This window comes from Larimichthys crocea, chromosome XXIII, assembly GCF_000972845.2.
Source record: "Larimichthys crocea isolate SSNF chromosome XXIII, L_crocea_2.0, whole genome shotgun sequence".
Classification (NCBI taxonomy): domain Eukaryota; kingdom Metazoa; phylum Chordata; class Actinopteri; family Sciaenidae; genus Larimichthys; species Larimichthys crocea.
The window spans coordinates 16,744,436-16,768,860 of record NC_040033.1 but is presented as its reverse complement, the minus strand read 5'-3'; the positions used below and the strand labels follow the sequence as shown (position 1 = coordinate 16,768,860).

The following is a 24,425-nucleotide window of genomic DNA, read 5'->3' as shown; positions in this document are numbered from 1 at the left end:
ATACCGTCATTCCTACCAGCATGCAAAGACTTGTAGGTCAGGCAGCAGCGGAGAAAATTTTCCCCGTTGACATTTTGTGTTTCGGGCACAATATTGACTTCAGAGGGAAGGCAGCAGGAGGATTGTTGGTGACATTCCACATTACCTTGGAGATAGATGCCGAACTGTTTACGTGCACAAACAGTCAGGGGGGGGACGAGACAGGTAGGGAGGGATAGACAGATGAGGAAAATAGGCCAGTCATTCATTCAGTGCCTATTATTTTATGAAAGCTATGTTCTGTGTGTTTCTACCAGAACCTTACAGCACAACCTAAACCCCTTTACTCTAGTCATTTGGTGCTTTGTTGTTTTCCTTAAAGGTCCAGTGTGTCAAATTTAGGGGTCCTCTTACACAGAGTCCACCATATTTCTACTGTAGCCCAGAACAGACAAACTTAATACTGGCTTTAAAGAGGGCCTTTCTCCACTGTAGTTTCCCCCTCTCAAGTATAAGGAAGGGTGGTTGCAATCAGCAACTTCACTGCTAGGTGCCACTAAATCCTATGCTGGACCTTTAAATCTGCTACATTATATATTCTTATATTAACAATAAATCACTTGACTACTTAAAAAATGTCCCTCATAAAGATGTCCCTCATATCGCCTGACTCCCCTGTAGTTCTCCGCAGCTCTATGAAACTTTAAAGTATCTTTTAGTTTATTTTGGATTCACAGTTGTTTTTACTAGTAAAATAGTAATAGATAGAATAGTAAATCATTTAGCAGCTATATTTCCCGCAGGGGCAAGTGAAGACAAAAAATAGAGTAGAACAATAAGAAGAAGAAGAGTGAATATTGGTTATTAACACAACTCCAAATGCTAATGTTGCTGTTGTATTTACTAGCAATTGTTTGGTGGCAGGTTTGCCATATCAACTTCAAAGGTGATAATAAGTAGGAGTTGTGTTTACAGTCTGTTTGTCTGAGGCTGTTAAAGTGCCAAGGACAGCAGAAGTCATGTGAAGTCGTGTGAAGTCATGTGAAGTCATGTGAAGTCATGTGTGGAGTATGATTGCAATATCTTAGTGCTAGCAATAACAGCTAGCCAGATAACAACTTTCACAACATGCAGTGACACAAACACATTGATGAGTCAAATCAAAGTGCTGCTTTGTGAAAGGTTTTATTGTCTTCATGGAGACATGACACAGATCATTCACAGGGATCAGACAGTAGATCGGTTTGTGTCCTCTCTGTAATCATATTTGTTTAAATCACTGGAGCCACTTGTTCCTCTGACTTTGAGGAGAAGGAGAATGAAAAGACTAAATTCAGTGTAAGTTTTGCTGTCATTATCTCAGGGAACAGACCTAGTGAAGGGCTGTTTTCACAGCATGCTTATTGGCGACTTGTGTGAGCAGTAAAGATCAGTCCGTCTTGAATGCTTCTTGGTTGCATTTACACTTCCCTACGTCACCAAACAGGCTTGCTATCCAATTTGCCTGAGATGCATAAAGAGTGTGAATGGGATTAAATTTTAGTTGATCAGTTTTAATGTTCTGTACTTCACCACCTCCTCTTCGTTAAGGCTGATTGGGGTATTGCTGCAATAAATCTCATCCATTGCAGCTATAGCTGTTACCAAATAACTAGTGCTGCATATTTTCTCCACCCTGAAGAGGCCCAGAGGAATTTCCAAGTAAATTGGTCAGAACTAATGCAGGAAAGACACCAGGTGGGGTGACTAACACAACAGCCACTACAGCAGTTTCTGAGATGTATCCCGAGCGGAGCTCACATCAGTTACCTGAAACCGATTTTGAAAACTAAATTCCCAAATGTAGCTATATGGAGCAGCGGTAACCTTGATGCTCATCCAAGAGGAAGCCAGCCAGCCGCACGCCAGCCCTCTTCTTGCTGTCGTCTGATGTTCTGTCTGACTGAGGAGCGAGATCCTTGGCCCCGTTTTTCTGCCACATTAGGCCCACACTGAAGGTGGCACTCAACTCCCCCGCTGAGGAAAGAAAGTGTGTGTGAGTGTGTGTGTGAGACTGTGTGCGCGTATGTTAAGAAAAATGACAGGAGGAAAATGTGAGGAAATGCAGGTACAGACAGATGTGTGTATTTAGATATTAGCTCATGTAAACGAAGAAAGACAAACAGAGGAAGTGGAAGGAGTTTATTTGAACAACAGCTGTAAATCACAGCCTATTTTCCTTTTGTGCCAGGTGATGTAGATTATGTTGTTTCCCCACTGTGGCTCACAGGATGAGGAAATTATAGGCTCTGACTCACTGTTGGCTTCTTAGTCCTGGCACATCACTGCCCTCTATCACACACCAGCATGAGAGAGGGAGAGAAACCTGACAACACAGGAGGAGGAAGAGGTGGAGGAGGGAGGTTGGTTAAAGGGGGGAGAGAAGAGGAGGAATGAAAGGTAAGACTAGAATCTGAAGAAAAGAAGAGGAAACATGAATTGACAGAGAGAGGTGAATGGAGAAGAGACGGCGAGAGAACAAAAGGGAGAGGAGGAGGAGGAGGAAGCAGGCGGGAGGGACAAAAAGCTGGGCCGTTTGCCAGGGTCTATTCCACCTTTGCTCTCCGGGCCTTTCTGAGCTGCCACCTTCTCTCACCTCTGTAATGGCATCAATGAAAAGGCCTTTAGGAGGGATGGAGGACTTGACTCGGGGTTCAGACTGTGACCGACACCAGCTGACGCTGTTAGAATTAATTGGATGTCACTTTCAGGTACAAGGAACAAGGCAGGGTTTTTTTTTTTCTAACATTTTTGTAGCTTGTGCTCAACAAAATCAGGAGATTCTGCAACGTTTGAGGTGATAAAATACATCAAATAATCTTAAAACAAAGGTTTTCTCACCTTACTGAAAAGTTGACCCTCAAGACGTACAGGATTTTCACTTCACACTTCACATTGTGTAGACAATATGATTAACCTCTCCCATTCTGCATGTATGCCAACATCCATGGCCAACTGTCTTTCAGAGGCTGGAATGTACACAGTTTTAAAGCTAGAGTGAAGGTACTGGTGTTGTACGAAAGTAGAAGATCTAAGGCATCCATTGGCATTGATCATCATGATCATGATTGCTAAATTTTGGCTATCATAAACAGGCATGGCCATTTTTAAAAGGGTCCGTTGACCTCTCACCTCAAGGTTCAATGGCACCCACAAGTCTCTTTACAGACACCCCCACTTTATTTGGACATTTCCAATTTGCATTTCTGCATACTGGAATCCCTAAATATTAGAGTCACTGGTTAAATACCCAGCTCCCTCAGTCCAGCCAAACTGTCCTTGAGCCAAATACTGAACCCCAGATTGCTCCTAATGGCTGTGATGCCGATGTGTGAACAGTGCTAGGAAAAGCTCGAGAGCCCAAATGGCCATTTCATTGTAGTGAGACCATTTTTTTAATATAAAATGACCTACTGTGACCTCTAGAATAATCATAGACTCATAAAGCTGTCCAACCACAAACTAGAGACCAAGGGATTTCAAAGGATGGATGGCTTTCCTATGAACAGTAACAATAGGGTTTTTCCTGATTTCCAGAAGAGAAGTGCTCTTCATCCAAGTGCTGAAAATTACTTTTCACTATTCAAGGTCTCTGGGTCTTAATGTGGTATTTTTGACCATTTTTATCAATTTTCGTGTGGTCAAACATAGTTTCACTTTGTACCACATTTGTGTAACAAATATCAACCCCAAAACTGCTGCAACAACTCCAAAGACATAATAGAACATAGGAATGTCCATCATATACTTCAGTTATTATATGCTAAGACTTTATACGCTCTAAATTTTCAATATCTGAATAGGTGCCTAAAACACCCACAGTGTTGATGAACAACACACCATGATAAACTGCATCTCAAACTAACCTTCAGGTCAGTTCCCAGATTTCAGATGGTATACACCAATTATATTGGTTCAAAGTTGTGTTTCAATGAGAAAAGCAAAACCTTCACATTTTAGGAGCTGAAACCAGCAAATGTTTAATTAACCCTAACCCTAATCGTTTTGACTTAATGAACAACTGAAACGATCACTCAGTCGATAATCAAAATTGTTGCAGATTATTGAAGTATTGTTCTAGGTAGCTGATACGACTGCTACAAAGAGATTTTAAGAATACTACCTCTGGAGAAATGTCACACACCTACAAGACAATACTGGTGGATTTATCAAGATATGGCAACCTAATGCTACTGTAGGTAGCTCGAAAATGACAAAAAACTGCATTGTGGAGGGGGAATCTACAGAAGGTCAAACAGCGAAAGTTTCTCTGCAATTGAATCACATTGATTGACACAATAATATTCATATTCGCAACTATGCCAGCAATCATTTCGTTAGTAGTCACTTTTTTCACGTCTTTGTGACATAAATTGACTTCTGAACATGGTCACTCTGAATTTACTGAAAATATAGTCTACCAATACGCTTGACTTTTCTGTTCATTCTGTCGTCATGTGCTGCAGTGAGTTCGAGCTCTTAGATGGGAATGATTATTCAAGCATGACGTAAACAACATGAAATGAAAAGTTCAGAGGAATATGTTCCCTCTTCTTCCTGCCCTTCTTGCCATTTGTCAAAGAGAACTACATTCGTCTCAGAAGTCACCTGTCGTGTAACTGTTAGAGAGTAACTGAAACAAAGTGCTAAAAGTTATTATTCTATTGACTTTTCACTACACCTCAGCATTCCTTCTCTGTTGCTGGCTGACACCAGTGTCAGAGCAACAATATGTGCATGTGGGTACACACACACACGGACACATACACCACCCACCACACCACAAGCTGTGAGCACCTCGACCGCCAGTTCCAACTGTGAGAATATTTCACAGCCCTGGCGAGGGCTATAATGTGCAATATGTTCACTAATTCAGACGCTCGCTCCCTCTGTTTTTCTTTTTTCACCCTTAATCTCCCTCCTCCTCTCTCAGTCTGCGCGTCCGTCACCGCGGCATCTGTTGATGTCCTCTTTGCTACCGGGGGCTCAATCTGTCCAAAAGGCCCACTCTGCTGACACTCGGTTGCCATCTCCCGGTAATCCATTTTATGCTCTACAGTTGGCATGAAGGCCGCTCGGAGACTGAGCTGTTAATTACCACTAGAGTAATGAGCATTAAAGGTTCGGAGAGGCGTGGGTATGATCCACATGTTTTTGCAACATCTGTTGAACAGAGTGGATTCAGTGGAAGTCTGGTGAGACGTGTTATTAAATGAGACAGATGAACAGAAAACAGAGTACTGCTCATGTTTTGTCTTTAATAAATCCTTAATGTGCATTATATTTTATGAAAGACCTAAACCAAAATCTTGCGTCATGGCATAAAGAGAGGTGCTTTACAGCACGAAACTAGAACACTTTGAGAGACTTTACAATTGGCAGATGGTGTTTATATGGTGTATGTAAAAATATATCAAATTTATGATGCTACCTTTTACACCAATGAGTAATCATGCAATATAACATAAGAATGGTTATATTGATGCTGATGTTGTTGTCTCCTCAGTTGGCCTTCATACAGTTTTCTTTAGTTTTCCTCTGTTTCTTTGTTAAGAGTAACTTACCAATGTGTACGATTTAGTGACACTGTCAAAAATGTATATATATAATATAATGAAAGCATAAATATGCATATTACTGTATATAACATGTCTGTCACATTTGGTAAATAGAGTAAATCTGACACTGACCTTTAAACCAGGCTGTAAAGCAGTGTTTAACCATGCTCTTATGTTGAAGGTTTCAAGGCTTTTTACCTGGACTTCCTGTTTTGTTTTGGAGAGGCACTCCAGCGATTTATTTCAGAATGAAGAAGGAGTGGCTAAAATGTAAACATCAGTGGTCGAGTCATCCTGACATTTAGTCTGTAGCATGAGTCAAGCTCCTAAAAAAAGCTGTTCTCTACATTTCTCAAAATGCAATTCAGCATCTTTCTTTAGACTCCATGACTCCTGAATGCACACATCTTTCAAAGTGCACCCCTGCAAAGACATCCATTATACACATAAAGGTTAAGTTGACCAAAGGGACATGAACTGTATTATCTATATTTTAAGCGATGAGAATGTTTGCACTAAATTTTCTGTATATGTCCCCGTAGACTCTTTAGTATACACCATGTGGAGTGATAGTAGGATACTGGCAGCTTTGTGCTGGCTGAATACCAGGAGTGTACTTTCCATGTACGTGTAAGTGTTTCCCAAAGGTTGACTGTGTGCAGAAGAGGAGGAGATGAATGTCTCGCCTCAAACAGTTCCCAGAGTTATCACAGCTCTATGAGCTATATAACATTAATATTTTTTTGTAAAAATTTGTACTAAAACTTTTTTCTGTTGGTCATGCTACTCACTGTGTTGTATAGTCGTGTCGGAAACAGAATGTTTGACTCATTTCTGTATCTTCTCATAGCTTAACAGGTAAACAGGTAAGTCGACCTCTGGACCAATCTCCCAAACAGAAACTCACTGTATTACCTGAACAGATTAGGGAAGTGGAATATTACACAGCGAAATGAAACCTGTAAAGTCAGTCTCCACATATTGTGTCTAATAGAAATTAAGGGAGCGATTGTGTTTTTCAGGACTTTGCCGATTCAATATTCCACTTGGTGAGGGAGAAGTACCGGTCGCTGGTGGGCGGCTGCACTCCTGCACACGCTCGACACAAATCCCTGGCAGGCATCGTAATGACCCGAGGTATGGCAAATTTCATTGACTTTTATATATCACTTTGAATTATTGAAGTGGTGCAATATAGAGAGAGTGAGTGAGGCAGGTAAAGAGAAAGAGAGAGAGAGAGGAGGAGGCGGAAGAGAAAGGGGAAGGAGTTCTAGATTGAAAGAGAAATGATAAACTGAGGATGGGAAGAGAGAGAGAGAGTTTCCATGCTGTACCTTGCACTCGTGCAGGAGAGTATACCTTGCTGATGAATTATTGACTATACAGAGTCTCTGAGGAGAATGAGACATGGTAGTGAGTGTCAGTCATCCCCACTGCATGCTGGACTCGCTGTGCTCAGGCAGCTTTGACAGGAGTTCCAGATGCCACAGTGGAAATCTTAACTAGATCAGCTTAAAACTTAATCTGAAACCCCAACTGAGTGACACACTGAAGGAACAGTGAGGAGGAGGAAGCTTCACACTGCTGTTCTCCTGCAGCATGAAACAATGAGTTATTACTACACATTTATCTTTCATGCTTTATTTATCTGTCGTGCGTGGTGTTTGTTGCATATTACATCAGTGCCTCCCACACATACACAAGAGCATGCAAAAACAATACACAGGTCCATGCAGTATGCATGTACACACCCTGACACACACACACTCCACATCTCTCATAACAGAATAGGTGCACTGATGCGCGCATAAACGCCACAGTGATTTCTCATGACATTTGTACAAAACGAGCTGTCGTGTTTTTTTAATCTCCTGTTTATGAAGACTTCAGAACATTCAAAATCACTTTTCATGAAAAATAATCTAAATCCAGAGCAGAACCACAACTGTTTTTTTACAGTTGTATCCTGTTAGCTGATGATGTTTCAGACAGAAGTGAATGTTTTGTTGCTTACTATGTCGGATTGTTGTTTGGTGTGTTTTGATGGGCTTAGGCTCCATGCTATCTACCCTAGAATAGACAGTATAAAATATGGATGTCACCCAAAGGTTTATGAAGAAACGTCGTGAAGCTCAGAGTGTAGTGGCTCTGGCCGCAGCCATAGGCTAAGCTAAAAATGGCCAATGATGTTGACCTTTGGTTGGATTGGTGGAACTGAGGTGGGTTGAATGAATCCAGATTCTTTAAACCTGTAAGGGCAGCCACCTGTCATTCAAGGCAACCATGCATAACTTTAAGCCTTAATATAATTTGAACAGGTGAGTTCTATAAAAATTCACTCTCAGTACAGTTGTCATGAACGAGGAAATTAGCCATAGAGACCAAAACTGTTTTTTGTACCAGGCTGTAAACATGTTTATTTCTGCTGTGAAGTTTGACATGTTAACATGGGGACTTATGGAGACTTGTTCTGTAACCAGCCTCAAGTGGCCATTCAAGGATCTGCAGTTTTTGGCAATTCCACTTCACTTCACAACCGCTTCGTTATTAGTTGTTGCTGTTAGCTGGTGATATTGTAGAAAGAAAAACATTGCTCTGATGCTCAATTCTGAGGCAGGTTTGGTAAATAAGTTAGTCTAGCCCACATCTGGTTTGAGCCTCCCCTGTTCTGAGTTCAGTCCCAAATAAGTTGGCTTTGTTGGCTGAACAGATATACATGCACTCACTCATTCCTGTTCTGTATCAAATGTGGTGCCAAACGCTTAAAATATGCAGGAGGAGAAGAAAAAAAATTGGACACAATTCTAAATGGCGGTAAATCAATCTAGACACAAATTTGTGTGGCTTATCTGAGTAATTTCATCTGGTCTGCACAGAATCCATGGGAAAAAAGAATTTTGTTTCAAAAGTTCCAGGCCAAAACCTAAAGTCAGTTGTTATATTGCCACCATCTAACCATAATAGTAATAGTAATATCCCAAAACACAGGGCCTTCACTATTTATGGGCTACAATACAAAAAAGACCATACAGACACAAATGCACACAGGTATGCACACGTGGAGTGCTGACACACACACACACACACACACACACACAAATCCATGTGCACACACGCTGAGGAGTGTTATCTCCCTGTGTGGCTGCAGGCTGTGGGGGTGCAGGGGTCAGTGAGGAGGGATTGGTATCTCTGCTGTCTTTGGAGTGCTGCAGCTCATCAGTTTAGACTTCAGTGAGACTGCTGCTCATCCTGACCTAATCCAATCCCTCTCCTCTCCTCTGCCTCCCAGTAATTGCTTCTGTTTGTTTATTAATAGCACGCGTTATCTTCAGAGATCCAGACGTGGGGCTGCCAAGTATTCACAGTGAGGCAGCAGCAGCGGCGCGGTGGCCAGCGTGCATACAGTCAGACACCAAACTTGACAGGAACGCTGGGGAGTCCTGTTCTGCTCCGCCCCCCCATCCTCTCTCCCACTCTGTCTCTCTGTGCGTCTCATGCCTCTGCTTTTGCCTCAAGAATATTAATCAGGGTCCGTCTTTGAACCGTAGACAGACAGCAACCCCCCTCCCGCCATCCACCCTTGCTGGAGTCCCACCGAGAGAGTTGGGCTGCAACCTGAGTGAGATTAGCCTCGCCACCAGGCTGAGAGTTACAAGAAGACCGCCAAAGTAACCACCAGAACACATTGTCAAATAGTGTGGAAAATCTCATTTGAATCGATCCGAGATAGCGTCGGGTGCCTGCAGATGGTAAACAGTGTTCAGATGTGCTCAGACACATGAAAAATCAGGAACGTCCACATGGAAAATACTAAAAAGACCCCCCTTCCTCCTGCTTTTTTTAAAACTTGTTTGTTGAATGGGATGAGAGAAGCTTCTTCTGAGGTTTTTATTCAGCAGGGCGATGAGACTCCGAGTGGGGAAAATACCACAGGGACTCAAAGAAAGAGATGAGAGCAAAGGGTTTCAAACAAGTTGATTACAAATGACGGTTAAGCTATGGTTCTTAGTCTGCATATCCATTTTCAAATAAGGTTTTTTTCTCTACTCTTTATCTGGTTTTCCGGCTGCCGAAATTTTTAACGTTCAATAATCACATCCAGCAACAAAACAGCTTGCTAAGAGGCAAAAAAAAAAAAATTAGCAGAGATGTGCCCAGGGTGTGTTGCAGCAGAGAGAGAGAGATTTGAGAGCTTCAGCAGCATTTCACAAAGACACCCTTATATGTTCAGAGCTGCTGCCTGTTAAAGCTAATAAAGATTCAACAGGGTGCATTCTCTCCTCTTGCCAAGTTAGTGTTGTTATTTTCTCTCTCTCTCTCTCTCTCTCTCTCTCTCTCTCTGTGAGTGCTGAGCATTTTCAGAGATTTCCTGTGATTCAAACGACACACGTTGGATGACATTCAGTGCAATCATCCAACATCTTGCGATGAAAGAACACATCAAAGATAGGATTTATGGAGCTCAACCTAAATGGCATATAAATGAGTTTACTAAAAGTTGACCTTGAGAGCTCATTCTGCTTCAGAAGAAAATGTTTTAATGTCTGCTTTATGGTGCTTAGAGATAATGGGTGGCTTATTAGGAAACATTTTTCCTGCTTTATAACCATAGAGAATAAAAGGATTCAGATAATAGCTTTGCAGTGTCTGTCGATTGCCGTTGCCTTGTGTAATAATGGATCACTGTAAAGTTCATGGTCATGTCATTTATTCTTTTTTTTCTATTTGACTCTCCTAGTGGGTCCTAATCACGATTGCCTGTAAAGTACACTTAGTAATTTGTCCTTATTCCCATTCCCATAATTGCTTTCTCATTGTGGCTTCATACTTAATATTTTGGAGATATTTGCTTCAGCTGACCATGACCATGTTTCTGGACTAGTGCATGGAAGATCAGTGGTTAGCACTGACCAACCCTACTATGGGCAGCTTGAGGCTTCTGGTGTGAGTTTACATGAAGGTTACATGTTTGCATGGGTATCTCCAGTATCTTGCACTGGTAGACAGAAAATATTCAGACCATGTACTCAAACAAAAGTAAAATACAATTCTGTACAAATAATATCATCACAAAAATGTGCTTTATTATCAAAGGTAAAAGTATTCTTCAAGCAGAATCATCTCTTTCATAGTAATATTGCTACGTAGATTAGATTAGATTATCAGTTCAGACATGCGTAAACACAACAGCATTTTATTGTTGTGGCTAGTCAGTGTAGAAATCATTGACAATTTTGTTTGATGATCATATTATGATTCATACTACAAAGAAATCTGAATTGTACAAAGTCATTATTCATTTATTATTGACACCTAAAAGTATTTTTTAATAATAAAGCAGTTAGTGAAATCAGCCATGTTAGGCTTTCCAGTGTGTAAGATTTAGGGACATCTATCAGAAATCCAATATTGCATGCATTTCATTACTGTATAATCACCTTAGATTCTCCTACACACCTGTAGCGAAAATGACTTGTTAAGACAGATAAATTTACATTATGTGCAGCATGTAGCAGTAGCTGTCAAATAAATGTAGTAATGTAAAAAAGTGAAATATTAACCCATAAAATTTTGTAGAGCAGACATGCAAAGTAAATAAATAAAACACTTGTACTAGTTGTGCTTAGTTACTTTAAAACCACTGGTTTCTTCTCAGCCATTATGAACATTCTCACTGATCTAACAGTGGCCTCTGAAATGGACTTTGTCTCTGGGTGTTGTACTATGGCTGAGTAATGCTACTATGATGGATCAAATGCAGAGGAGGAATAATGACATACAACTTGAAAATAGACTTTATATATTATTGGGTTTGGATTCCACTATATTTGTAGCGGATAGTAGAATTGTGGAAAGTGTCCTTATTAGCATTCCTCTGGTACACTGCTTGTTAGTGTGTTAGAAAGCTTTAACACTATCTAAATCTGCATCGAAGACAAAACTCCCAAGAAGCATAAAAACTCAAATGAGATCAGTTTCTTCTGGATACTTCACATCTATTCTGAGTGACTGATGATGACACCACTATAACTACACATATTTGTTTGCACCATTTTCACTAAAGAACAGTCAGATACAGCTTTAGTACAAGGTGACACATTAAAGGGGCACTTGACCATTTTTACACATGAAGTGTTATTTACACATCATGAAGAGGATTATTCAGTCTGTAAAAACAGTTTTATGATGTCCTCACAAGGGGTGATTGGATCAAAGATACTACTGTTGCATTATGGTACACGTAGTATTCAGTGTTTCTGGAGCTAGACACTTGTTAGAGACTAAAAGTCTGGTTATATCAGCCCCACTACCACATATGAAGCGTAACCATTGATTTAATGTTCCTTTCTCCCCTGTGTATCCATGGCTGACATCAGTGACCTGGCTTCACCTTACTTTGTTTCCCCAGAAGAGCCCGACCCCTTCAATAAGAAGCCCGGCCTCTTAAATCAAAACATACATTTTTGTGAGGCTGTCTGGTCTAACAGCCTAAACGACTGGCTCACAGTCTGCTGCAGCGCTGTGTAATGTACCATGATGCATCCTGGTCATTTTGGGCCGTTTTGCCAACATGTATAGGAGAACCAGTGTTGTGGGGTGGAGGTAATGCAACATTGAGCAGAAACACAGAGGTAACATATGCTGTGGCTGTTTGAGAAAATGGTGAGTCATATTGTAACATAAGAAAAAGAAACTGCTTCAGAAAAAAAAACAAAAAAACATTACAGTTTTACCTTGGTCTTTAGTTCTCTGAGCAGAGACCAGTATGGTCATGATGTCTTGCTTTGTTAAAGGAGGACACCAGGCTCTATTTTTGTGACTGGCATGTAGCTTTGTGGCACAGTTGTAAGCAGGGGTGCATTAGGGAGAATACATTTTGTCACAGGTGCTGACATCAGTCATGACCAATAAAATTACCTCACTTCCTTATTTTGAAAGCAGGATGTCTGTGCCACAGCACCCAAGCAATTTTGTAATGGACGGAGCTGTGTGGACTGGATCTGACACAAAAGCTTCTCTCAAGAGGAAACCAGAATCCCCCACGGCTGAGATTAATGTAGATTCAAATAAGTTGAACTGTCCAACTTAGCCTCAGAAAAGGCTAGTAATATTACTTCACTTGAATATGAGTGCAATTTTCCCTAAATTCTAGATCTGGTTGGCGGGCAATGGCTGCACAAATTCTCTTTAATTCTTGACAGGGAAATTGCAGCGTTTTGCTTGATTGTTACCACACCCCCTACCTCTCTTTTCCCTCCACTTATGCAGCCTCAAAATTCACTGTTAAATAAAAACCTATGTTCACCTGACAAAAAAAAAAAGTCTTCGATGTGCTGTCACAAAGTGTGTTTACCTCCTGAGTTACCATAGTAAGGCGGTGTGTGCTCTGTCTTCCTGTTAAAGGCTGTTGACAGTATTGTGCACTGAACAGTATAGTGCAGTTGCCATAGTGAGTAGTTTGGGATCTCAGTCTGTGATGTACATGCTATTTGACAGTGCCGTTATCCTGGGGTGTGACATCGTTGAATCACCAGTAACAGATGTATTTGTGTGTGAAGAGTGCCTCAGGCCTTTGGCTCCACTCTACCTTGTTCCTTTTGACCCTCTCTTTTTGTATTTCTGTGATGCAGCTGATTATTCCTGGTTTAAAAACAGCACACTGCCTGTGGGCCTCTCTATCTCTTCTGTACGTCTCTCTCTTTCTACCTCTCTCGCTGTCTCTCTCTCTCATTCACCTCTCTTCCTCCTCCTCCTCCTCCTGTCGTCTCTCCTGCAAACTGAAGGCAACCTCACTGGCAATTTCATGCCAGGGTAGTGAGCAGCGCAGCAGAAATTATCCACTGCAAAATTGATCTAAACAATCGCAAAGTGGAACGGCAGGGAAAAGCAGGAGAATGAAATTGGGAGAGTCTGTTACCTTTTTGAACTAGCTTTATCACCGAGGAGGAATTGGTGTGCATTGCTTACAGGGAATGCCAGTAGTACTAGTATGATATCATGATATAGATGTTTAATAGTGCTGTTCAGAAATAAATAGTGTATTGTTTTCTATGCAGTCATACAATAACCTGCGTTGTTCTTCTTCATTTACAATCGCTGCATGAATGATGTATAACAGAAGGTGCTAAGAGATACTTTAATAGTTTGAACTGTTGACACATTTGATTAATCACTGCACGCATCTGTATGCACAGAATGATGTGTATACACTGTACACATAATTCTGTTAATGACCCGTTTAACTGTTGTGACGCTTGTAAAACATGTCAGTGAATAAATGTACATGATGACTCACTAGACGAGCAGTCAGCAGCAATTACTATTTGCAACAGCATTTACAACACTTTTTCTAAACTCAATATCTTCAGTTGTTGCGTTGGGGCTTGTTTAAATGTGAAATATTTTTAAAAAAGGATCGATCGAAAGATGTCTGTCTTAACTATTGAAACTAATCCTAGGTAATAAAAGAGAGTTTTAAAGCCGATTTAACCAAAAACCAAAGGTTTCCTATCAGTGGATCCCATGACCCTCTATGGTGCATTTTAGCCTCTTTCAGCTCAGTCTTTTGGTTTTTACTCCTTAAACTTTCCTGGTTTGGTTCATTTGCACCACTCTTATCAGTGTCATTGTTGTTAGCCTCAGCAGAGAGCTGTAGATTTTGCAGCCAGCTGGTGAAGGTAGCAGAGCATCTTTGTCAGGAGCTGGTGGAGACCACAAACAGAACTTAAAAGAGAGTTTATTTTGGACTTCAGCATGACTCCAAATGAATACTAATGTTGGTCTGTATCTACTGGATGTGTAAACAAGCAACTGTTTGTTAAAAGGTATTGGTTCTACTGTTGTTATTGTAGGTTTAAGTAATATGAACCATATAACTTGTCAGTCTGGTGAAATGTAGTACATTCATCTTATTTTTCCCACCATCAACTTGACAGACAATTTTTTTTAGCACAAATATTTGAGGTTTTCCACTGTACTTTCTCTTTTTTCTCTATGCTCAATATTAGAACTGTCCACAAAAAACGCCACACACCCTCCTCCACCCTCCCTCCCTTAACTTTTCCCTCCCTTGCCCTCCTTCCCATTCCTCATCAGTAGAGGTGTCAGGACTCCACCGCCGCAGTGCCATCTGGGCCGAGGCTGATAAAAGCTCATGTGCCGGCCCGGCGATGCCTGCAGGTCTGCCAGAAGCCAGCGAAGCCTGACTTTCAGAGGCGATGGGAGAGATTTGTAGCAGCCGAGGAAGGAATGGCATGCGGTTAACGTGCTGATCCAGCCTCTCCCTCCTCTGCACCACCTCTGTCAGTCAGTCGGGCTCTCACATGGCCCTGCACTGGCCTCAATCCCCACTGGGAAAAGTGTCTTTTCCTTAAAGCAAAACCAACACGAGACAGGATTACTTAGGATCTGTGATCTCTGTCATAGCATTTGCTTCATGTCTCACATTGAGTATGTTGCCTGGGTGAGATGGGTGGGTTAGAAACTCCTTCCTCAAGCCCCTGAGTTCTTGAAAAAGCAGATCTACTGTGCTACCGTTCCTCCTCAAGATGCTTTTTGACCGGCACAACAAACAGATTTTTGTGGCTTCCACTGCCCCTACCCCAGAGCTGATGAATCTCTCTAAAAATCTGCCCTCTGGTACTGAGGTTGGACCAAAAAACTGTTTGCTGCTGTCCCTCTTTCCCAGGAATTAGAAATAAACCTCCTCAAGGTCAGTCAGTCAGTCAGTCAGTGATGGACCTGAAGGAGAATGATGACTTCCTTTTTACTTTATTAACATCCCAGGACTTTAGTCTTTGTTAAGCTGTCTGGGAAGGCACCGCTAGAAAAATGGCACTGTTGACCTTTACCCTCCCCAACAATGCCTATATCTGCATCCTAGTATACCACCCACAGATATCAGGATCTCAGTATATCATCCTACACTGAGGCAGAAGAAAGACCAGTCAGGTGGCTGTAGATCCCTGTGGGTACATTTGCTAATGAGTGGCATAAAGACATAAAGACCTGTGGCATCTGTAGATATAAAAGGCTCATTCTTGTTATTATATTTAATTTCTGTTAATAAGTCTTAGACACTGGATCTTTAAAGCAGCAACAAGGACACGCAGATTGCTGTTGAACTTGGATTTCAGAGTAAATATGGAGAAAAGTGTCCTCCTCCCTTTTCTAGTTTTAGACTGAGATGGTGTGGTGCTAGCCCAGTTTATATGTACAGGGTCTGTTCTCTCCTTCACCCCCTGGGTCCAGCTAATCCAGGCAGGTGTTTTGTGATAGGAGCTCCTGAGGAGATGCTCCACTCATGCTACTCAGAGAACTGCAGTCATGGAAAAAGTTACCTGTCTAAATGACCTTTTTAAACTTCACACACACACAAATATACATTTGGCCCACTTATGCCAAATGTATATTCACCTCTTCCTTTGGTTCTCACTGTCTAAAACTATTCAAATGTGCTCGGGTGAAGAGTTTGGGGGCACACCGAGTATTTGGTATAGAAATATATTGCAAACAGGGAAATAATAGTTATATTTATGGTATGGTCTAAAGTGTGGAAGTCTGATTTCTTCTTTTGTGAAAGTCTCTGTGTTCTCCGACTTTCTTAATAATGGCCTCCCACAGTCAGAGAGGACACGCATTAGGTACTAAACACTGAAGGTTACTATTAACTCATTGACTAAGAAATCAATGTAGTCAGTGGAACGTATGACAAGCAGAATAAGCCTAACATTTGTGTAATTGTTCTACAGGTCTGGACCTCAGACATGCCCAGGTGGTGGCGTTATCCACGGGCACCAAGTGTATCAACGGGGAGTACCTGAGTGACCAGGGACAAGTGGTCAACGACTGTCACGCTGAAGTCACGGCCCGCAGAGCCCTGCTACGCTTCCTCTACTCTCAACTTGAACTCTTCTTGAGGTAACAAATCTGTCTTCTGCTTCGAGTGCTGTCCGCAGTTGTGAAATTCCTGTGATATTCACATTAATCCCCTGAAACAGCCAGATTATGCTCGCTATGGCTAGTCGATTGGTAGTGTGGAAGGCTGGCTTATTGTAGAAAAATCAATAGCCATCTCATGCTTCTTTGCTGACTGACTTACCTGTTCAAATTCCCACCACAGTTTCCTAAAGCTTAAGTTGGCAAATTAAAATGGCTTATTATAAGTATTATAATAAGTATTACTGTTAAAACACACTTATAAAGAAGAATTAACAGATTATTTTACACCTTAAAAGTTCAATCATTATCAAATCATTATCGTTAAAATATGTTTTTGTTCAGCTGAATACACTCAGGATTTGTTCTGCTTGCCTTAAAGTCCAGTTGTCATTAAATCATATTTTTTGCATACATATCAGCTCAGTGCATCATTTGTTCTACTGTGAGAAAATGTCAGAAAACAAAAGGGATGAATTTATATCTTTTGGTTTCATGATGATTCTCCTTTTTTTCCCATTAATTTGATGGAATACTGTTCTGGTAAAATTAAACTTAGATGGAGATCTTATTTTGATGCAGCCAATCAGATCTAACATCAGTGTTCTATCAAGAGGCAGAGCAGATGGTCACACTGAGCCAGACAGCAGCCTGCTACACAAGAGCTACAGGCTCTGAACAACAACCCACATTAACTTTCCTGCTCAAGTCTTTGTCTTATCTAACTAACAAACATGAACACACGTTTTGCCTTTGTCTTAGCTTGTTGAATGAGTCATCAAACTTTCACAGGAGAAGCAAAAAGATCATTTCTGACTAATATAAAAAACTATGAATACAGTATTTTGACATTATTTTTGACTGTAGAAAAAGATGACTAAATATGTTTTCAGGTGGGTTTTAAAGTGGCTAAATGTCAGATAATTTTAGCTTTAACTTTAGTCAGATTTTGCAGTGACTTCTTTCTTGTTGTGATTTGGCCACAGTGGCCAAATGTTCCATAATCTCTATAATTAGAAGTGAAAGTACTCATTTTGTTTGGCTTGTGATTCAAAGAGAACTAATGCTGTAAACTGTTTAAGGAACCCTCTAACCTTTGTTTTTTAAACCTAGGCCAATATCATATTAATACATATCTTGTTTGTTATGACCTCCCACTGCAGTGCCAAAGAACACTCTCTCCTCTATAATAAGCTCCATGGAAACAGCACTGCTTTTCAATAATCAACGAGCCATATGTGTGCTGTTCTCTCCAGCTAACTAAGCATACTATCACACAGTCAACTGGTTTAGCTCATGGTCTCAATGGCCTATTTGTTTTTAGCACTTTTTTAAATGTATCTGCTCTGTGTGCCTTACCAACCTGTGAGGCGTGCTCCGGTGCACACAAAGTGTCACCAAGATTTTTAGCACTATCAACAGACAGTCTTGATGAGTTTTGACTCCTAACTGCCTCAGTTGCATAAGCATATATTGTGTTTTCCCCAAGGAACTCGATAGCAAGGCTGATTCATCAGATTAGTGGCTAGAAGTCGAGATCGTTGAATGTCATATTTGCATACACAGCACTGACTTTTTGTCTTAGCACAATGCTGGATGGCAGGTACAGAGACTTTGTGGCTGAGTAAAATGGCTAATGGGGAAGATAACTCATAATGAAATGACCAAACAAAATGCCAGAACTGCCATATTTACACTCAGTGAAAGGACATCGGAGACAGAGGAGAGGTTAGATAAAGAGTGCAGCCATGCTTTGCATTCTGATGCATGGTTTAAATATACTATGTGTACATACCTATGTGTGTGTGTGAGTGATGAAAGTCTTTTTCCAGCTCACAGCAGAAACAATGACCCATTTTTTAAAAAGTTAGATTATGCATCACCGAGTCGGCCGCATTACAAAGTATTCAGCTCACTGTTAATGAATGGGAGAAAGTTTTTAAAACTTATTTATTGATTTAGCTGCCCTAAAAACTTGCAGCATCTTTCTAATGATTCATATCGCTACAGTATAATGTTATGCACAGATAGCAGTCTCTAGTGTTAAAGGTGTGCTCAGATGGAAAGGGAAGGGACTGTCTACTGCATCATCAAACCTAATAACCAACATGCACCAGCTGTACAGTGTACTGTAAATCACTGACACATTTGTTTTTCTTTCAGTTAACGAATTTTGCCAAACATATGGCTGTTGAATCACAGCCTGAGCTACAGATGATCATTCATGCTTTATATCATATAGCTAGATTACATAATTCCCTTTTCACCTGCCTCTGCAAGGCGTCTCTGGACCATCTCTACAACCGGTCCAGAACGCTGCTGCAAGAAGGTCCAGAAGAACACCTCACATCACACCCATTTTATGGACTTTACATCGGCTTCACATCAAGTTGAAAGTTCGTACTTGTTCTCACATATAGAGCCCTGCACTCAGCATACATCTCTGACCTGCCCAAACCTTATATCACATGTAGTTCTCTTATGTCTTCTGACCAGGGCTTAATGGTTTATTGTAGACTTATGTTCTGTGGTTTCTGTTGTAGTCTTTAAAAAGCAGCTCGAGGGGAGGCGTTTAACTCAGTTGGTAGAGCAGCTGCCCCATGTGCGAAGGCTCAGTCCTTACTGCGGAAGCCCAGGATTCGAGTCCTTACTGCGGAAGCCCAGGATTCGAATCCAACCTGTGGCTCTTTCTTGCATGTCATTCCCCATCTCTCTCTCCCTGCATTCCTGTCACTCTTCAGCTGTCTCTATCCAATAAAGCCTGAAAAAAACAATATATATATAATCTTTAAAACAAAAAAAAGCAGCTCAAGATCTATTTATTTAAACTGGCCTTCCTCTCACCTGCTGTATACTTTATGTTTTATTGTTTGTTTCTTTTTTTAACACACTTTGTGGCCTTGCTCCGTGAAAGGTCCTATCCTTAATTAACATTATTATTGTTATTATTATTATTATGCCCATAGTTATTCTCAGAATTAATGAGTCCAGTTCATTCTGTTGTTTTATTTTTGTCCACTCACTTGTTTTTCATCTTTCTATGTCAACAGTAAAAAAAAAATTGTACTAGCTGAAAGATTTTCAACTTACACGATTGCCTCAGCACGCACCACCCCAGACATCTTTCCACTGACTTTCTATGCAGTTGCTGCACATGTAAACACACCATAACTGTGACTTACAGTTTATTTACAGTTCCAGTAAAATCCATACTGCAGATATTTCTGTTTTATATTTAACCATTGTTTTAACACGGCCAGATCTTTAGTTGACCTTCATGATGACACTTTCATGACTCAAATGCAAAAAGCATGTATAGACCACAGGTTAAACTCACTCTCCCCATTTCCCCTGAGACGTTTGGGCAGCCTGAGTAATGTCCAGGAGTGTGTGTGACAGCAGGAGAATGGACTGTGGTCAGACAGAGGGCCAGTGTCCGTCTCTCTGCATCTGTGCCTCACTCCATCATTGAAAACGAAAAGTGGAAATCTATTTCTTATGCTGTGATGAATGGTGCTAGCTCTCTCATCAGTCTCCCTTGTACTTGTTGTTTGCCTTCTCTCTTTTTCACTACTAAAGTAAAAGACCAGAGGACTGGGAGGAGTCGATATTCGTGCGGCACAAGGAGTGCGGCTACAGGTTGAGAGACAACGTCCATTTCCACATGTACATCAGCACGTCGCCGTGTGGAGACGGGAGGCTGAACTCGCCCTATGAAATCACAACTGACTGTAAGATACATGATGCATTTCTATTTAATATAATCACATTTCATTTTCTCTGTCATCTCATTCTTTCATGCTCTTTTCAGCTTTATAGAGAGATATGTAGAGAGATACTCTGAAAGCCACAGTTTCTTTTCCTTGACACAGTCAAAAAGCTGGCATCCTTTTCATGTCACATCCTGTCTTTGGCCCCTTTCAGCCTCGCTGTGCTGACTAGATGACATTTTATTGCTTACCCACTGAAAATAAATTGTATATTCATTTAGACGGTTTGCCCAGCATTTTTCTGGTGGCCTACGAGTTCAGAAATGTAATCTGGACTGCAGTTTCCATCAGTAGAATGTATATCCCCTCGACCCCTCCCTCGTCCTTTCATCACAAAGCTGCTCTTCAGCTCTATGAATATACACTACAGTGGAGGACATACTGAGATTCTTGTGAAACCAGTAACAGGAAGAAGAGACAATGCTGTCATTGGAGAAGCCTTTGAACCTGATGTTTTTTTTGTGTCATTAAACCTTTTAAATGTTCTGCAGTGCGCTCTCAGAGATTAGAAAATGACTCAGTACCTTTTCCTGACTGTTCTTAAACACGTCTGAGCTGGAACTCGGGGCTTAATTCTTAGCTTGCTGTCACAGAGAGGGAAAGGAGAAGAGAAGGAAGTGGAGTTTAAGCCTAAAGAAATAAGAGGTTGTAATAGGGTTGTGATTATCAGTATACAAGCAAGAAAGCACTGAGAGCAAGAAGAACAATATCTAGAATTTATCCAGCATCTGTAAATGAAGATTCGGTGTATTTTTGTGCAAATACTGTCTACTTTAATAATATTAGCAGCTGTAGAGGTCATGTACACCAAAATGTATCAAGGGTCTGGGCTAAAAAGAGATTTATACTTAACACTACTTCATATCATGCCTAATATGAACTGCATCAAGGCTGCATCAAAACTACTTAATCCAGCAACAGTCCAGTCAGATGTTTACTTCATTAGCACTTCAGCAGGACAAAAGTAATATTTGAATTTCCTAACAGGATTTGTAATATTTATCCTCGGCTGGAAACTGTACCTGTCCTCTTACTGGTAAAATATAGTAATGTTTAAGTTTTTTTTTTGGCTGAACATAATATTTCAACTTTTCAACTTTTTCTAATTATATACAGTTAGGTACACATCAGTAGCTGAGAACATTCCTAATAATACAGACTATAACACTTAACTGCTAAAGTGTACCATATAATGGATCATTTTTTATAATATATTAAAATCAATATTGGAAACTGTTTCCAGCGTGCTTTAGCTGATATTTTTCTAAGCTGGTGGATTTTGAGTAAATTTGATCAGAACTCTACTAAAATAAATCTTGGCTGCTGATTGACATGATTAGCTGTGAAACAGCTTTGTGTTGTTTATAAATAACAGACTTCATTATCGGCTAATTAAATTGGGTATCGAGCACAGCCGTGTAATAAGAGATGACATAATGTGCAACGATGAAGCTCAGGCTGTGATTGTATGCGTTGTGTTGGCAGTACACAGCAGCAGACACCTCATGAGAAAGCACCGCAGCCATCTGAGGACCAAAATCGAGTCCGGGGAGGGGACGGTACCTGTGCGATGCCGGGGGCCCGTCCAGACTTGGGACGGCGTCTTACAGGGCGAGCAGCTCATCACCATGTCCTGCACGGACAAGATCACCAGGTCAGTGCTGTCAGATGTTACCTCTGGGTTTAAAATGTTCTTACTTTCTGGGTTTAAGGCTGCACTTTTTTTTTGCAATTTGGCATTTTCAAAATGAAAACTCTGTTTATATTCTGCCTCACGTGTTGAGTTTGCTGTCTGACAAATGGGTCAAAACTATTTTTCAAATGCTCCTTAAATCTGAACATCGTGCAAACTGATTTATACCTGAAAGAGCTCAGTGTTGGTTTATTTTTTAGATAAGGTGCTTTAATAGATCTGTGATATATCCACAGTTGTATATCTAAAGCATTTAGCACTGATCTAGGTAAATAGTCAAAGAAGTTCAGCAACACCAATAAATATCATTTATTATATTAAACTTATCAGTGCATGGATTGTGTGATTTTGATTGTAAAGGTCAGCACAACATATCATGACATAAACACCTAACAAACTATGTGATCAGCACAGCCTTTCACCCAGGAGGTGTCTGGCCTACATGAGGAAGGTAAAAGGATTGTTTGGAGGTTTAACTTTATGAGGAGATTAGCTTCCTTATGAGGAGGAGTGATCTCTGTTTAAATAAAGGCTTTTAAAATGCGCTTTATGAGCTGGGTTTGTGTGATATTTACCTTGGTGTGTGTTTGTGTTGACAGGAGCCATGCTGTACGCGGAAATCTTTTGCAGTGTAGGTGGTGACTATTGATTTCCCATATGTGACTTGAACGGCTAATCCCGTTGTAATGAATTAGTGTATTAATCACGTCATTGTTTTAATCTCCGGATCTTTGCGGCGGACTCTCGTCTCAGCAGCAGCTAGCTGTAGCCCTTCACTGTGGGATTTCTTTTTTTTTTTCAATTATTTTTTTATTTGTTTTTAACATTTTATACACATACAAAACCCAACAAAGGAACATGAGGGCAAGGTGAAGACAGAAAACAAACAAAATCAGCAAATTGGACACAACAAAACAAAATGAAATCAAGACATAAGTAAAATAAAATAAAATAGAAGAAATAAATAATAATAATAATTTAGAAAGCAGCAATAATGTCCATGGTCACAGTTCAAATGTCTCTTATGTATGGAATCCTAGCATGTCCTACTCGGCAAATGTCAGAGGTCCATAAACGGTTCCCATATTTTCAGAAAGGCATCCCCCTTATCTTTGAGGGTGTAAGTACGTTGCTCCAGTCTTAAGGTGTCGTTCAAGATTTGTTTAAACAAGTCGAATGTTGGTGGTCTTTGCTGATTCCACTTGAGTAGGATGCATTTCTTCGCTATATAGGATATTATACTGATCCTCTTCGTATGTGTGGGGTCCAGTGTTATGTCCAGTTCCGTACCAAAGAGGTCACTGTGGGCTTTTTATACATATTTGAGCAGGTACACACCAAAATATAAGGAAAGTTTTTTTCTGCGATTTTAGTTACCCCAAAAATATTCTTCCTAGCAGTGGTTTTGGTTGTGAAATGCATTTGTTGCAGTGTCCCATTTATTTGCCTTTATACTACTGGAAACATTTGTAGTTTACACAGAGAACAATAACACAATGGAGCCTGTGTATGTTCTTGAATTGTTAATGCATGTTGGCAAGCTTGCACGGGACAGACGGCGGTGCTAAATCAGGACAGCTTTGCTCCTCCGCCTCCGTTTTCACGCTGTCCTCGTGTGAGGAGTGTGTACACACTGGAGCATCTTCATAGGCAGAGGGAGACATCAACACACACACATAAATATGCATGATGATATTCACTTAATGTGTATTTCATCATTTGGTAACTGCATGTTCTATATTTGATATGTTAAGGAACACTATTAGAGGCGATAGCCGATGATAATCTATCTATAATTAAAGTAATGTGTTAGTATTTTAGCTCACACACTGTGTGAGGGTATCGCTTCCTTGTCCAGCTGCAGAACATCTGCTTCAATCTGGACGATGATTCTCGGTGAACTACAGTGGCTTCGTTTGGGACAAAAAAAAGTTACAATAAATTCAATTTTGGGTATAGTCACAGTGTTATAACAGAAGATAACACATTTCTGATAAGATTTCTCTCAAGATTGGGTTGTGTTTAGTTTAAGTTCAGTTCTTATAGATCATCTTTGGTGAAACCAGCTATTGGTCATACCAGACTATGGGTGTGGTAACAGTACGTTTTGTTATTTCAAAACAAGTGATATACTTTGTATAGAAATAACTTATATAGTATAGTTATAAAATAGTAACAGCAATACATAAAACATATTAATACTGCTGAGGCTGATCATTACTGTATTTATGGCGCCAACCTGGTTTGACACCATGGCTGTGTGCCACGCTTTGCTTGACGCAGCAAAGAACTGCTGTGGTGCGGCGCAAGCCACTGGAAATGATGGGTTTCAGAGTACAGCACTGCTGGTGCCACGCTGTGTGTGAAAAGGTATTTTTTTAGCAACTGAAGTACTGGACAGTTTTTGACCTCATGGTGGTGCATCTGGGACTCATGAATACATGAAAT

The 24,425-nt window shown here is 40.6% G+C and overlaps 1 protein-coding gene across 1 annotated transcript in view; it reads left to right on the top strand.

Annotated features, from left to right (window-relative positions):
- The window catches only part of adarb2 (adenosine deaminase RNA specific B2 (inactive)), a 171,734-nt gene that overhangs the window by 134,347 nt on the left and 12,962 nt on the right, over positions 1–24,425 (top strand). The window contains exons 4-7 of the mRNA XM_019274814.2: positions 6,599–6,713; positions 16,328–16,496; positions 20,094–20,245; positions 21,770–21,938. Of these exons, the coding sequence (XP_019130359.1) occupies positions 6,599–6,713; positions 16,328–16,496; positions 20,094–20,245; positions 21,770–21,938 (605 nt within the window). The remainder of the gene's footprint in view (positions 1–6,598; positions 6,714–16,327; positions 16,497–20,093; positions 20,246–21,769; positions 21,939–24,425) is intronic.